Here is a 15123-nt window from a genome sequence, read left to right on the forward strand (position 1 = left end):
TTCTGGTTTGAGAAATATGAAAAATAAAAGTGTTGGAGTTGTGGTGGCTCACGTGGGCAAATTTAAATCTCACCTTTCAGGTGGAGACCTCCAAAGGGTGTTTGTGGATCAGCTCCCAGGGACATCCTTTAGCCAAAGTCCTGGTGGGCCCTTCCCTGCAGGCTCCTACTGACCAGGGCACAGAGTGAGGCTGGAAAAGGTCTCCAGGATCATCCAGTCCAACCATTCCTGCCCACACAACAGCCCTGGGACGAGGATCCCAAAGCCCTCCCCGCAGCAGCAGTCACTGGTTTGGGGGTTTTTCCCTGTTTGTCCCATTCACTGTGACGTTAAAAATGACAATAAATCGTGGAGGATGGGAATGTGGAGTGGCCACAGTCAGGCTTGGGGACACCTGGGGAGCGTGACCAGGGGCAGGAAGGAGCAGCAGTGGGGACCTGGGGAGGGGCAGCGCTGTGGGATGAGCTGAGAGCTCAGGTGAGGGCACAGCTGACCTGGAGGGGCTCCACAGAACCCTCCCTGTCCTGGCCTCGAGCAAAGCTCAGCTCCCCCAGCGTGCCCAGGACAGGGGTGAGAGATTCCACTCGCAGCACCAGAGCTGTAATTCATTCTTTTTATTAAAAGAAATTGAGGTAAGTGAAATACTTCAGCACCAGCGAGAACCGTTTGTACCCAGGGGCTTTCCCCTGCCCTGCCCAGTGACCCCCCCACACACCTGGGGACATCACAGGTGCTGCTGCCACGGGGCCCCAGCAGGCCCAGACCCCCCAGGGCCGGTGCCAGAGCCCGATGTCACCCAACAGATTTTTTTGGAGCTGCTTTACCCCCCAATTAAGTGGAGCCCGACCCAGTGCTGTAACACTGAAATGGGGGGGGCTGCTCTGCACGAGGCTGTGGCAGAACAGCTCCAGTGGGCACGGGGACACTTCCCATGGCACCTGCAGATATCCTGGAAAAGGGACTCTGGTGACACCACCACGGGGGGAATCCTGGTGACAGGAGAGGAGGAGCCCCACAGGTCCCGGACCTGCCTGGCTGACACATTCTCTGTCCGTGTGTCCTGCTGCAGCCCACCCTGGCGTAAGCAAAAGCATCTTTGGGGCTTGTTCAGGGGGCTCTAGTGGGAAAAAAAACCCCTTAAATCAAATTAGGGTTCTTAACTATTAAGAAAAAGCAAGTCCTGCAGGTGGCCGAGCTCTGCTGGCCACGGGCAGGGGAGCAGCGACCCCGGGCTGGCACCTCCAGTCACTGGCACCACAGGCAGAAGGGCTGCATTGCACTTCAGGAGGAAACAAGGAGAGGTGAGAGGCACTGGCAGCATCATTGATTAATTCTCTCATAAGAACAGCCCCTCTGCTGTACCGTACTGCTGACCCACAGCCCTCCCTGCTCTACTGAAGGAGGGGCTGTAAAATCTGAAATTCTTCCAAGACCATCACTGGTGTGAGCCCGGGACTGCCCAGACCGAGCTCCATAACAGGAGCTGTGTGAGGGGTGGGCTGCGCTTCCCTCCAGCATTGCAGCTTCTCTGAGCTTTTATTACATAAAAAACGTGTAGAAAGAAGTTGGGGATCTGGGCTGGGCCAGCTGGGGGGACCTGGCCAGCTGCCACCCCTTCCTGCACTTACCTGCCACCTAATTATTCCTGACCTTTGGAATGAGATACCAACCCCAACGTTTTTTTACATTCCCAGGTGAGTAAGAGGAGCCCCTCCCCAGCCAAGCACAGGCAGCTCTGGGGCAGGGCAGGATGATGGAGAAAAGCTCTCCTCAGATCCTCACACTGAGATTTCCTTCTGCAGTTCCAACCCCACCAGGGGATCTGGCTCTGTCCTTTCTCCTCCCTCACCTCAGCTGCCTGGATCTGCCTCCTGCTACCCACAGGAAAGGGATGAGCACTTACACCGAGGATACACAGTGGGGCTGCCCCATCCCTTATCCCTGAAAACAGGCAGGGAAGGGAGAGCAGTTGCACTTTGGTCTCTTGCACCTCCTCCCAGAAGGGCCTTTCACATAATTCACAGCCTGTTCTAAAGGGCACAAAGGCAAAGCAAGAGGCGGTTCAGCCCCCAAAATCCTGTCCCTAAAAACCTTTGCAGCCCTGGGGAGCCTGGGAGCCTCCTGGAGGCACGGGCACAGCCCCGGCCACAGCAGCTGAAGGCTGGTTCTCCTCTACCTACGAGACAAGACAGACATGGGACACACAAATCAAATCACCACTGACAGAGGGTGACACACGAATCACCACCGACAGAGCCCGGGGCTGCGGGGTCCCCGGGCAGGGCACGGGGGGACATTGGCACTTGTCAGCGCGGAGCTGCCGCTGCCGGGCGGGAGGAGAGGAGAGGAGAGGAGGGCAGGGTGTCCCTGGAAGGACGGGGGTGTCCCTGCAGGGGCCCTGCCGTGCCAAGGCCTCACGGTACCGGAGCACCTTCATCGCCCGGCGGGCCCGGCCAGCCCCGCTCTGTTCAATAAATAAGGTACAGGAGGACAGCGGGGACGCAGTTCCGCAGGCGCTTGTGTTTATACATTTTCCTCATGTCCCTGGCCAAAGGACACACTTCCTCTGGTCAGCCTGATTCGAAAAAATAAAACTGTCACTGTTGCAGCGTTCCCTGAGCCTCCCCGTGGCGGTCCAGCGGCGGCGGCCGAGCACACAAAGGGCAGTTCCCAGCTCCCGGTCCCTCCTCCGCGGCGCCCGGCACGGGCGGTGTGGGAATCGATGGAATTACGTGGAAGAAGGCGAGTCCATTTTGGAGAGGATCCGCACGACCTCGGCTCGCTGCGTGGGGGAGATGTGCTGGGTCATGTGCACGATGGAATCCATGGCAACCTCGGGATTGGCCTGGACCAGGCTGCAAAGAGGAGAGAGGGGAGTGAGGCAGCCCCGCTCCGGAGCTTCCAGCAGGAATTCCTGGGGGGCTGGAATGTGGGGCTGTGGGACAGAGGACACGGCACTGGGTGGGCTGGGAGCAGCTGAGAGCTCCCTCAGGACACTTGGTTTGCTCGTGGCAGGTGGGTTCGGCCACATGGGGACTGGAATCCTCAGAGTGTGACCCCGGGTGGCCACGGGGAGGGCAGGAGCTCTGGAGCCATCCCTGATTGCAGCAGCAGCCCCCGCCGAGGGCACCCACACCCCCTCCCCGCACTCACCCCCGGATCTGCTTGAGGACGTAATCCCTGGAGATGTATTTGATGTTCTCCTCCACGACCGAGCGAACGCCCTCCTCCTCCGTCAGCTGCTTCTCCAGCCACTCCACCAGGTCCTTGTTGCTGTCCCACAGGTAGGCCTGCCAAAATCCCACAGGTCAGCCTGGACTGCAGCCCTGCCCCACTCCCCACATTGATCCCTCAGTTCCTGGACTGGCAGCTGTGGGTCACACACCTGCCTGGGGATCCCCACAAGCACACCTAACAATCAGCACCAGATTATTTTTTTCTTTTACATCTCCTGCCATAAATGTGATGGAAGGGGACCAAGGAGGTGCTTGGTGCAGAGAACGAGCTGCATCAATCCCAGGAGCTGTCCCAGATAAATCCCAGTTTCCCTGGTTATCAGCTCCCCAAATGCTGGTGGAACACGGCTGACCTGAGATGCAGCTGCTCCAGGGCTTCTCCCAGTGCTAAACCTCCATAGGACCCACAAGTCCCCATCACCTCCAGCTTGTCCCTGTGCTGGTGTTCCCAGCAATCCCTGACCCAGCCCCCAGGCAGCTCCTTGGGCTCGGCAGAGCAGGTCGGGGTGTCTGGAACCCTCGGCCACAGCCCCCTTTTTGCCTTTCACAAGATCATTTCACCTGATATTTGCTACATAGTTGGCTGTGTAATAACTCAGGAGTCTGTGAGCCCCTAACAGCCTTCTCTCCTCTCCTCTCATTTTCTTTACAAATCATTTAAGAACCGTTTTGTTAATGGTTTCCGGAAAAGCAAGTACTGCCATTAGCACTCATTCATATTTATGTCATTTTATTTGGGTAATTAAACACAAAGCTCCTCATTTAAAGGTGCACTATCCTTCTCTGTTATCACTAACCAAGTCAAAGGCAGAATGACAATGAGCTGGGGGCCGTGATGCCGTGGTGGCACCTCCCTGGCACCCCCTGCTGCAGCCAGAACCTGCCACACCTTTGGACCACAGAACCAGGGAATCACAGAGTCATTAAGGCTGGAAAAACCTCTGAGATCATCCAGTCCAACCATTCCCCCAGCGCTGCCAAGGCCACCACTGACCATGTCCCCAAGTGCCACATCCACACAGCTTCTAAATCCCTCCAGGGATGGGGACTCCACACTGCCCTGGGCAGCTGTGCCAGGGCTGGACAAACCTTTCCATGGAGAAATTTTCCCAGTATCCAGCCTGGCCCTCCCCGAGGCCGTTCCCTCTCCTCCTGTCCCTGCTCCCTGGGAGCAGAGCCCGACCCGCCCGGCTGCCCCCTCCTGTCAGGGACTTGTGCAGAGTGGACACCTCCCCCTGGCCCAGGCTGCTCCAAGCCCAATGTCCAGCCTGGCCTTGGGCACTTTCAGGGATCCAGGGGCAGCCACAGCCTCCAGGGAGGAATTTTGGGTTCAGAGCCCATCCCAGCCCCTGACACACTTTGAAAACCCCAGGATTATTTTATTTCCTTTCACATGATGTCTCTGATTGTCTCAGCCCAGTGATGTCACTTCGAGATTTTGCTTATTTCATTGTTTTTCTCCTTATTATGATTTGAAACTCGTTGGGTTTCGCTCCCTGCCCGTGCCCCTGCCACGCAGCAACATTCCCTGCATATAAAGGAGGATTCCAGGGAAGGGGGAACAAACCCAGCCCGGGAAGCTGTGATACAGCCACAGACCTGTGTAAAGCTCCATTTACCCAAGATTCCCAAAGCTTTTAGTTTAGGAGAATATTTAATACTCTTATTAATCATTTTTAATCCGTTTGCTTTTAATTAAGAAACAGCATGATGCTTCCCTATCAACATATGCCAGGGAGCAGATTAATTGTGGCTTAAGATAACTCTCCTTGATTGGTGTAATGTATTAGCTAACGAGCTGCCTGCTTTTGGAGAGCTCAGGCTCTACCTTGGAAAGGCTGCTGCCCTCCAGAGAACATCCCCCCTTCCCTGGAACCCCAGGGTGCTGGGGACTTTAAAAACGGAATGAAAAAAAAAAAAAAACAGAATAAAAAAATAAAGCAGTGAAACAAAATAGAATTTAAAAAAATAAAGTAAAATAAATAAAATAAATAAAATAAATAAAATAAAGTGACATAAAGTAAAATGAAGTAAAATAAATAAAGTGACATAAAGTAAAATAAAGAAAATGAAAATGAAATAAAGCAACATAAAGTAACAAAGTAAAAGGAAATCAAATAATTAAATACATAAAAATAAGTAAAATAAATAAAATTAGATGCAATTAAAAATAGAATAGAATAGATTAAAATAGAATAATTAAAATAGAATAGATTAAAATAGAATAAAATAAAATAACATAAAGTAAAATTAAAAAATAATAATAATAAAAAAAAGTTTAAAAATAAAATAAAAAATTAAAAAATAAAAAAAATTTAAATTAAATTAAAAAATGAAATAAAATAAAATAAAATAAAATAAAATAAAATAAAATAAAATAAAATAAAATAAAATAAAATAAAATAAAATAAAATAAAATAAAATAAAATAAAATACTGAGACTGGAGGCTTGTGACAAAACCAACCCCAGAGCAGCCCCTGAGCTTGCCCTTCAGAGCCTGCAGGTTGAGCACAATTATTAAAGGAATCCCCACTGTCTCTGTGGTCCATCCCCACCATCTCCGTGCCCCTGGGAAGGGGGTCAGGGTGGCCCTGGGCTGCTCTGGGGCAGCCTGGGAGGACACAGCACCGCTCCCCACTGACCTTCACGGTGCCCTCCACCTCCACAAACCAGCGGCGCAGCATGGCCTGGATCTGCCCGTCCGTCAGCTCGGGGTTGGCCGCGTGGATCTTCCTCTTCACCACGTCCTCCAGCAGCAGCCGCCGCAGCCGCCAGTAGAAGAAGGTGCGGGAAGTTTTCCAGTCCAGGACGTCCTGCCCAAGGCACAGGCGGGGAGGGGGAAAGGAGTGAGGGACGACACCGACACGGAGGAACAGAGACACCTCATTCCAGGCTGGGACCCCTTCTGTCCCCTGGCACAGGAGGAACATGGAGACTCCCACGTCTGAGCTCGGGGGATTCCCACCCTGCCACAGCACTGGAGCTACACAGAATCCTGGAACGGTCCGGCTCCGGCCCCATCCCACGGGAAGCTCGGGGATACTCACGGTTATGGTCCCTTTCTCCTGCATCCTGCCGGGGGTGTCGTGCAGGTCAGCGAACTGCACGGCCACCTGCTGGTACATCGGGATCAGGAACTCCTCCCGCTCCTTCAGCTTCGCCTCCAGCTCCTTCCTGTCAGCCGGGCTCAGCTCGGGGGTGCCTGAAACCAGACACAGCTCAGAGCCTGGGGGAAGCTCGGGGGTGCAGCTCCAGGCAGTCCAGAGGTTGGAAAAGCCAAAGGACAAACCCCGGAGCATCAGCTCCCAGCAGCGCCCAGCAAACCCCAGTGGTCCAGCCCAGATTTTGTGCCAGGCAAGAGCTCTGAGGGTGTTTTCACCACAGAAACTCTGTTCCCTTTAAATGCCAATGATCTGAGCCATCAATTAAGTGACATTTACGGGACTTACTCCTAAAAAAGAATAATGTCCCAGCACGCTGTTCATTTAGCAGCAAACACAGACCATGGCACACCACCTTCACCACTGCAAGTTCTCCTTTAGGCTGGTACCTGCCAGAGCCTACTCCAGGGGCTCTGCAATCGCAGCAGGAAGCCAGAGCAATCCCAACCCAGCAAACCCAGCTTAAACCACTGGGCAAAGCTTTACAGAAACCCCAAGAGGGACCAACTGCAGCCAGTGCAGAACCCAAGGCTGGAATTCGCTGTCACTGGGCCCAAACAGGCTCACAGAGGGTGATCAGACAAATTCATGCAAGGAAATTCCAGCACAGGCTCCTGAGCATGAAGATCAGATATTAATCTATTCTCAGGAAGCCTCTAAACCACAGCTGGAAGCTGAGACAGCATCCTGGGAGCAGCATCCCGCTGCACCTGCAGGATGCTGCTGCTCCTTGCATGGCTCATTCCCACAGACACAATAATCCAAGGCTGCTGGTCCAAAGGGATGAGCTCCCCAGCAGCCTGAGCACTCCAGTGCCTGCTCACACACCCCATACGTGTATTTTTCCAAGGCACAGGCCCTCCAGACAAAGGTCCTTCCCAGGGAAGGAATGTTGTTTCTGTGCCTACCAATATAAATGTTATCTAACCCTTCAGATGCGAGTAAGAAGGTTTTAATTAAGAGAAGCTCCCCTTATAACCTTCAGAATAAAAAATTATCTATATTTATCCACGCTGAACTCCCAGGCTCCCTGGCTTTAATGGCAACACGAGCACTCAAGGCAGCCCCGCTGGTGAATTCCGGCCCCTGCCACCGAGTCCACCCAGCCAGGCCCAGTAATGATTTAGGTGAGATTAACAAATATGTCAATGTCTATTTTCTGCTTAATTTAAAAGCAGCGTCTATAAAGATTTTTGACTTCTGAACCCTGTTCTCCTGGAAGAAAGAAGGTAACAATGAGGAGGGGGGATAAAGAGTGATTATCCCATCATCGATCGTTTGTCAGGAGCATTTCTTATTCACTGGACTATTGTAAAAAGCTAAGCTCTCGATCAATCCCGTAAGCCCCCTGTACAATTAAATATCTTGGAATGGTTTTCTTTCTTTCCTAGTCAGATCTTGAGGCCTCAGGGTTTTTCAGAAAGCCTGGGCTTTATTTATTTATTTCTCAGGGAGAAAAAAAAATAAAAAAAGAAGTCTCCTTCCACAAATCTTATCCTGGCAAAGAGAGGGGAGTTAAAATATGGGATTCCTTTGCTCTAGAGGTACTTGACAGTTAATGAAACTGTTAAAGTTTAAATCATAGGAACATTATAGACCTCTGGGTATGGATTGGCTGCTAATCAATAGGGAAACAAAAGGAGCAGTGCTCCGAGACAGCCCCATTCCATGAGGAGTGAGCCTGGCACGCAGGTGGGGCACGACAAGGAACATGTGTGACCTTCCCAACTCAGCAGGGACACAGGACGCTCTCCAAGGCAGCTCCTGAGTGCTGTAGAACGTCACATTTCTCTTGGACTGCAGTTTGCTCTGCAGCCTCCACGTCACTGTGGCTCCGGAGAGTGCCAGGCTGGGAAGGGGCTGGAAAACATCTCAGTTCTGCTCCCAGCACCTTCAGAGCCCACCCATGGGCAGAACATCCCAACACCTCCTGGCTCTACACTCTCTTTTCTTTTTTAATCAGTAGCAAAACTGCCTTAACCCAAGCTGAAAAGACCCCTGAGGAAGCAGCAGCTTTGGGGTCCCACCTCATTTCCACACCTGCAACCACAGCCCCTACCCAAATCTCACCTTCTCTTCTGCTTTTAGCAAAACTCTTGCCAGACACAGACTTTTTCTCCCCTGGGAGGGTGGGCAGGCCCTGGCACAGGGTGCCCAGAGCAGCTGGGGCTGCCCCTGGATCCCTGGCAGTGCCCAAGGCCAGGCTGGACATTGGGGCTGGAGCAGCCTGGGACAGTGGGAGGTGTCCCTGCCATGGCAGGGGTGGGATGAGGTGATCTTTAAGGTCCCTCCTAATCCCAGCCATCCTGGGATTCCATGAAATTCAGCAAAGGCAGCAAAAGTGCCAAAGGTGTCCAGGCTGCCCAGGGAACTCCCCCCAGCCCAGCTGGAGGGAGCTGCTCCAGAGGGGACAGGGAAGGTCACAGGGAGCCCCTCACGTCCCTGGAGAGACAGGCATTTTTGGATTGTCTCTTGTTTCTTTAAATGAGACAGGCTGTAATTGCTTCACTAAATATTCAGCAGGATTTATGTTGGAAAGGTGCAGCATGAACAGCCAGTGAAGGTCACACATGCTCGTGGCACGGGCTGGAAATACCCTTGTACAGCAGCTCCCTGTGATTCCCACCCCGCCCCTTCCCACTCTTTGCTCCTGAGGTCTCATCTCCGAACAGGTGAAGTGTGGCAGGGACATAATTCCAAAAATTCCTCCCCACAGCCCTCCTGGGAGGATATCCCAGGTGCCAAGGGCCACGGAGGAGCTGACAGAAAGCAGGACTTGCACTTGGAGCCTTGTTATTGTGAATTAAAACCAATTTAAATGCAGCAGCACCTGCTCGTGGAAGCAGCTACTGAAACCAGCATCACCTAAAACACAAAGCTACAACCTGACTGTGTTTATCCAACACTCCATGAGAGATGGAATCAAAAGAGCAGTGTTTCTCCCAGTTTTTCCTGAAAAACTGGCACTTGGGATCAGTTCTGGTCCCACACCCCAAAATGTTTATTTTCAGAGAGGAGCTGCTGTGCTGAAGTGGAGCTGAGTGCTGAACACTTGAGTGTTCACTCGTTACTTGGAAATTTAAAGACAATTCTGGATGCTCCTCAGCCAAATAAGGTGTGAACCAAGCCCCAGCAGCACAGACTGACTGCCCTAGGAAACTAAATACATTAAATAAGTAAAATTAGAGGTGCATTCCAGCACACAGGAACACCTCACAGGATCACCAAGGAGGACATTCCCACTGTCACAACGCATCAGGTGACAACTGGATGCTGCCCTTTTCCTACAAGAAACATGGAAATACAATATCCAATCTTGCTCTAACTGGAGCCGTTCTGCCATTCCTTTCACTCATATTCCACCACCCATTTCTCTGCACCTCTGACACAAGGTACAGAATCTGTGTAGCATCACTTATTTTCACTCCGCTCCTACATGTTTTAGTCTAATTGTAATAAATAAATTAAATTGAAGCTCTGTATTTGTAACTCTGGCCCGAGGCTCGCAGCCTGCACCGTTCCTATGTTTCTGGGTGATCCCTGTTGTCCCTGCACACCTCTGCCACGTGGGAATGTGCTCTGGGGCAGGATGAGGGCCACCCTCTCTCCCCCTGCCCTTTGCTCCGCGCCGCCTGGAACAGCCCAACTCTGAGTGACACTTCAATAAACCACGGGGCTAATCAACATTTCAGCAATCGTGCTGGAGAATTGATAATGAACAGATTTATGTCAAATTATTCAATATCTGCCAGCCTCCCCTGCTCTCCCACTCCCCAACTGCCAAGTCCAACCCCGGCGTCTCCCGACCGAGCCCGCGTGGGAGAGCGTCTCCCTCATGCCTCTCTCCGGAGCTCCAGGGAGGGATGACAGCCACTCAGGGGTTAAAGAGAGGCAGTGAACCCCCAGCTAATGAGTAAGAATTCAGCAGGCAGTGTAAGATAAATGGAGCTTTCTCTGCTTCTGCTGGAGTCAGCATGAACTGCGGCCCTGCGGCTTGTTTGTGGCAAATGGAGTGCGCGAAATATCAAAGGGCAGTGATCCAGAAGAAGACCGACTTTGACAAATTTTAAATTGGCCAGAAAGAAAACCAGAAAAAAAAAAAAAAAAAAAAAAAAAGGACCAAAAAAAAAAAAATTATGCAATTTAGTGTGTCCTGCTATCTTGGCTTTCCTGCTCTGGTATGGAATTAGTGGCAAAACAACGGCAATGATCACCCGATGCTGGGAGCAATTACGATCCATCTCAGGGAGATGCTTATCAGTGACTGAAGCTTTTAGAGCTCTCCCTATGTACAGTTGTAAGTGACTCGCTCTTGTGTTGCAGTCATTTTAATTAAAGTGTATGGAGTTTGCTGGGAGTAATTACCCTGTAGAGGAAGAGGGGGGAAAAAGCCCCGACCAGGCTCCTGTCTCCTCACATGGCGCTGGGATTTTGAGGCTGTTGGCAGAAAACTCTATCCCGTCTTTCCCTGTGCTTTTTTTCCAGCGTCCCACAGGACTCAAGGGTGGCCTGCAGGTGTGCTGCACCCACACAGGTGACCAGGGTGGGGAATGAGGACAGTGAGCGAAGGTGATGCTCTGCTCCCCCTCCCTCCAGGATTTCCACCCTCCAGCCTTTGTCCGCAGCATTCCGGTGGCTCCGCTCCTGGGGACGGATCCATCTGAAGCCCCCTGGAGCAGGGGGTTGGTTTGCTGCTGGCACAGCCAGGCTGTTTGTGGGGAGCTGAAGGTAAATGCTCCCAGCAGCAGCAGGGCAGGGCCATTTATCTGCACATTCCCTTCCCTAAGCACACATCTGATTTCTCTTTCCCTGCAGATTCCTGCTCTTCCTGTCAGACAGACACCCACGGGAGGGGGAGCTGCCTGCCTGGGAGGGGGAACTCCACTGAACACCTCTGGAGAGTTGTTTTGGGGACTGTGAGCTGGGTCCCCATGATCTGGGGCAGTCACTTTCCCTTTGCTCTGAAAGGGACACTGTCAAGTCTGATAGAAGCCAAAAGTGAGGTTTTCTGAAAATAACCTCCTTGCTGCAACTGCAAACTTTAAAACTGGGATTTAAGTCATAGAATCATAGAATAATAGAATGGTTTGAGTTGAAAAGGACTTTAAAGATCATCTCAATTCCATCCCCCTGCCATGGGCAAGGACACCTTCCACTATCCCAGGCTGCTCCAAGCTCCAACCAACCTGGCCTTGGACACTTCCAGGGCTGGGGCAGCCACAGCTTCTCTGGGCACCCTGTGCCAGGGCCTCAGCACCCTCCCAGGGAATGATTTCTTCCAAACATTCAATCTAACCCTGCCCTCTGTCAGTGGGAAGCCATTCCCCCTTGTCCTGTCACTCCAGACCCTTGTAAAGAGTCTCTCTCCATCTTTCTTGCCATCTCCTTCAGGTACTGGAAGGCCACAGTGAGGTCACCCTCAGTCAGCTGCCCACCAGCAGACAGACAACAAACCCATCCATCTAATGGGGCATCCACGTCCACTCTCATACAGTGACACATCATGGACAAGAGCAAGATCAGAATTTGGACAAAACTTGGATAAAAAGTTGCTGCCTTGTGCTGCTCCGCAAAACCCAACCTGCTTCTTACCCAGAAAACAATCAGCACAGGCAGAGAAAACAAAGAGTCAACATAGGATCATTCAAAAAAAGAGAAATGCCTTGGATCAATCAAAGGCATGGGTAGAAGCTGCTCTGCAGTCAGTGCTCTGATCCCAGCACCCCCTCACCCTTCACCCGTTATTATTCTCTTCCCGAGGCGTATCAGGAGGGTTGTTTTGTATATAAATTGTTGCCCTGCCATAAATTAAAAAAAAAGCCAAATAATAAAATGTAACTGCAGCAATAGCCAGGATTTATCAGTCATTTGCAGAACACTTTTCCTCCTGAAGGATCCCAAAAGGCTTTATAAATTCAAGCCATACCCACATCGCACGCTTCTCCCTCCACTGAAACGTAGTCAATTTTGGAGGTAAAAGGAGGCTCTGTAAGATTATACTCTTATAGTAAGAGCTAGTAAAGAACTATTTAAAGAGCCCATTCCCCTGAGGGAGAACATATCTGATATTAAGTGCATTTTGCTGAACACTCTGTATTTTGGGATGTTGAGTGTACAGCAGGCACTGGGATCACTCGGAGTGGAAGGCGCGGTAATAACGCGACCCTGGCCGTGCCAGCACCGAGCTCTGCTCATCCCCCTGTTTACACAGACATGGACAATATTCCTTATTCCCTTGAAACTGAAGAGCACATAGATATCATTACTGCAAACTACCCCAGACACTCAGTGATAGTCCAGCAGCCCAAAATGTCTTTGATCAAACCCTTGGTTACGTGAAACGACGCCCGCTGAAGGTTTGGCCCACAAGGTTTTAGTGAGCTGAGCAATTGCTGAGCTGGAAATTAGACTCAGGCCTTTGTAATAGGGGTCTGTTGTGAGAGCCAGTCAATAAAATATAATAAAAAAAGAGAAATCACCTCAAAACCCCACTATATTACACACCCTGGGTATGCTGAGCATGCATGAGTATCACCTCACATGTACACACACACAGTGCTCTCATCTGGTTTTCCTCCCAAGTCAGACAACGGGAAATAAAAATGAAAATGACTCTGATCAAATGCCTCAGAGCCCCTCTGTGAGGGGTGCCCCAGGTCCCAGTGCCCCTTGGGAGGGTGTCCCACGTACCGAGGCGCTCGGCCAGGTGGGTGTACACCGGGTCCATCCTGCGCATCGTCTTCACCAGGTCCTTCCTGCGGAACCGGATCTCCACCGTCCCCTCCGGCTCCAGGATCCCTCCTCTGGAAAACAGAAAAGAAAGGCACTTCTTGCACCTGACTTTCAGGTCATCAGACACAAAATGGAATGGTTCAATGTGTGTGAAAAGTAAGAGAATGCAGAGGGAGACAAAACAAAGAGAGAACTTTCAGCTCTGGTTTATCCAGGCCAAAAACACACACGAGGTTCCAGCTGGGGAGTGTCCAAGCCCATGGAAGCTGTTGCAGCCCACAGGGAGCAGCCTGGGCAGTCCCAGCTGGTGGCTGCAGGGAGGGGGATCCGTACCTGCTCTCTCGGTCCGCGTACATCTCCATGTGCCGGGGGTTGATGGTGGGGTCGATGACCACCCAGGAGCCGCCCCGCAGCTCACCCTGCGGCGGGATGTAGATGAGCACGGGCTGCTGGTACTCCCGGAGACCATCCACGATGTAGGCCCCAAACTTCAGCACCTGGTCATACATGTCTGGGAAAGGACACACAGCTGGTCAGACATGTCTGGGAAAGGACACACAGCTGGTCAGACATGCCTGGGACAAGGACACACAGCTGGTCAGACATGTCTGGGAAAGGACACACAGCTGGTCAGACATGTCTGGGAAAGGACACACAGCCTGGAGTCACAGCTCATCACCTTGGGCTCATCCAGGCATGGGGCAGCCACAGCTTCTCTGGGCACCCTGTGCCAGGGCCTCCCCACCCTTACAGGGAAGAATTTCTTCCTGATATCCCATCTAAATGTACCCTCCTTCAGGCTAAGGCCATTCCCCCTGTCCTGTCACTCCATACCCTTGGGAAAGCCCCTCTCCAGCCTGCAGCATATTCCCACATCACTCCTGCTCCCAGGCATGGGACCTCCTCTCTGGAAATCCAGTCTGGTGACTTTCCATGAAACCACATCTATGCCAGGGCTGCAGGTCCTCAGTTCTACACCAGGTGCCCTGGGAATGATCCATCCCTGAGCCCACGAGCATTCCCACAGTTTGGGAAATCAGGCTGGGTATGACTGTACTGCCCAATTTCAGACTTACTACCCTGGACCTCTCCCACAACTCACGTAATGTGAATGAAATGCACCTAAGGGCAGCAGAGCTTTTCCAGATCTTCATAAAAACGTGTGTGGGGAGGGATGGGGAACAGCACTCTGCTCTTCTTCCATTAAAATTTGTTTAAGGCATTTTGCTCAAAATTAATAAGAACAACTCCACTGTGTAAAGACAGTACATTGAAAATATCAGCCCCAAAGGTGATTTAAATAAAAGAGAAAAAGGGAAGGCAGAAGAATTTCTATGAGATGATATAGTTTCTAATGGATACAGTTTGTAATAGAAACGGGCACTCTTGAATATATATATTTTGTTACATATAATTATATCTAGAAGTATTAAATCAAAATACAAGAAATGAGAAATAGTTATTAGGCTCATCTAGCCCACCTCTTTGTTCACACAGGACCTTGTTCTTCCACAGTGCTTTTGAAAGCTCCCATTTAGAAACCCCAAACAATAAATCTACTGCTTCTTTAGGGGCATTTCCACAGCCAAATAGATGAGATTTCCCTCAGAACTCAGCCAAACTTCCCCTCCCTCCCCATTAATTTCATGTCACTACCCCTTGTACCACCCTACATAATGTCTGCACTCCTTCAGGCTCACTACAAATAGCAGGAGGATTTTCAGTGGGGTTTGTCCTCAGACACGACAGGTACCCATCCCTCATCTCTCTTCCAACCCCCTCCATCATTCGGGTTCTTTGCTTGGACCCTCCCAGTTTGCCTCGTTTTTTCTGGCCATTAAAATACCAGTGCAGAGAAAATTAAGGAGCTGCATTAATGTACCTCACACCTGCTGCAATAGCAACAGCCTGAAAACACTGAGACACTTTGATTCATCAAAAATCCTTCTATCCCTTGAGAAAAGCCTCATTTCTGGGGAAGAAAGAGACTCCA

General features: G+C 51.1%; 1 protein-coding gene across 7 annotated transcripts in view; it reads right to left on the reverse strand.

Annotated features, from left to right (window-relative positions):
* Positions 1 to 599: 599 nt before the first annotated feature.
* The window catches only part of ACACA (acetyl-CoA carboxylase alpha), a 99576-nt gene continuing 85052 nt past the window's right edge, over positions 600 to 15123 (reverse strand). For all 7 annotated transcript variants that reach the window (XM_069033522.1, XM_069033521.1, XM_069033520.1 and 4 more), the window contains 6 exons: positions 13464 to 13641; positions 13089 to 13201; positions 6285 to 6439; positions 5880 to 6050; positions 3154 to 3290; positions 600 to 2855 (listed from right to left, as the gene is read on the reverse strand). In XM_069033522.1, coding sequence (XP_068889623.1) covers positions 2729 to 2855; positions 3154 to 3290; positions 5880 to 6050; positions 6285 to 6439; positions 13089 to 13201; positions 13464 to 13641 — 881 coding nt within the window. In that variant the 3' untranslated portion in view covers positions 600 to 2728. The remainder of the gene's footprint in view (positions 2856 to 3153; positions 3291 to 5879; positions 6051 to 6284; positions 6440 to 13088; positions 13202 to 13463; positions 13642 to 15123) is intronic.

The sequence above is a fragment of the Aphelocoma coerulescens genome, chromosome 19, assembly GCF_041296385.1.
Source record: "Aphelocoma coerulescens isolate FSJ_1873_10779 chromosome 19, UR_Acoe_1.0, whole genome shotgun sequence".
Taxonomy (NCBI): Eukaryota; Metazoa; Chordata; class Aves; order Passeriformes; family Corvidae; genus Aphelocoma; species Aphelocoma coerulescens.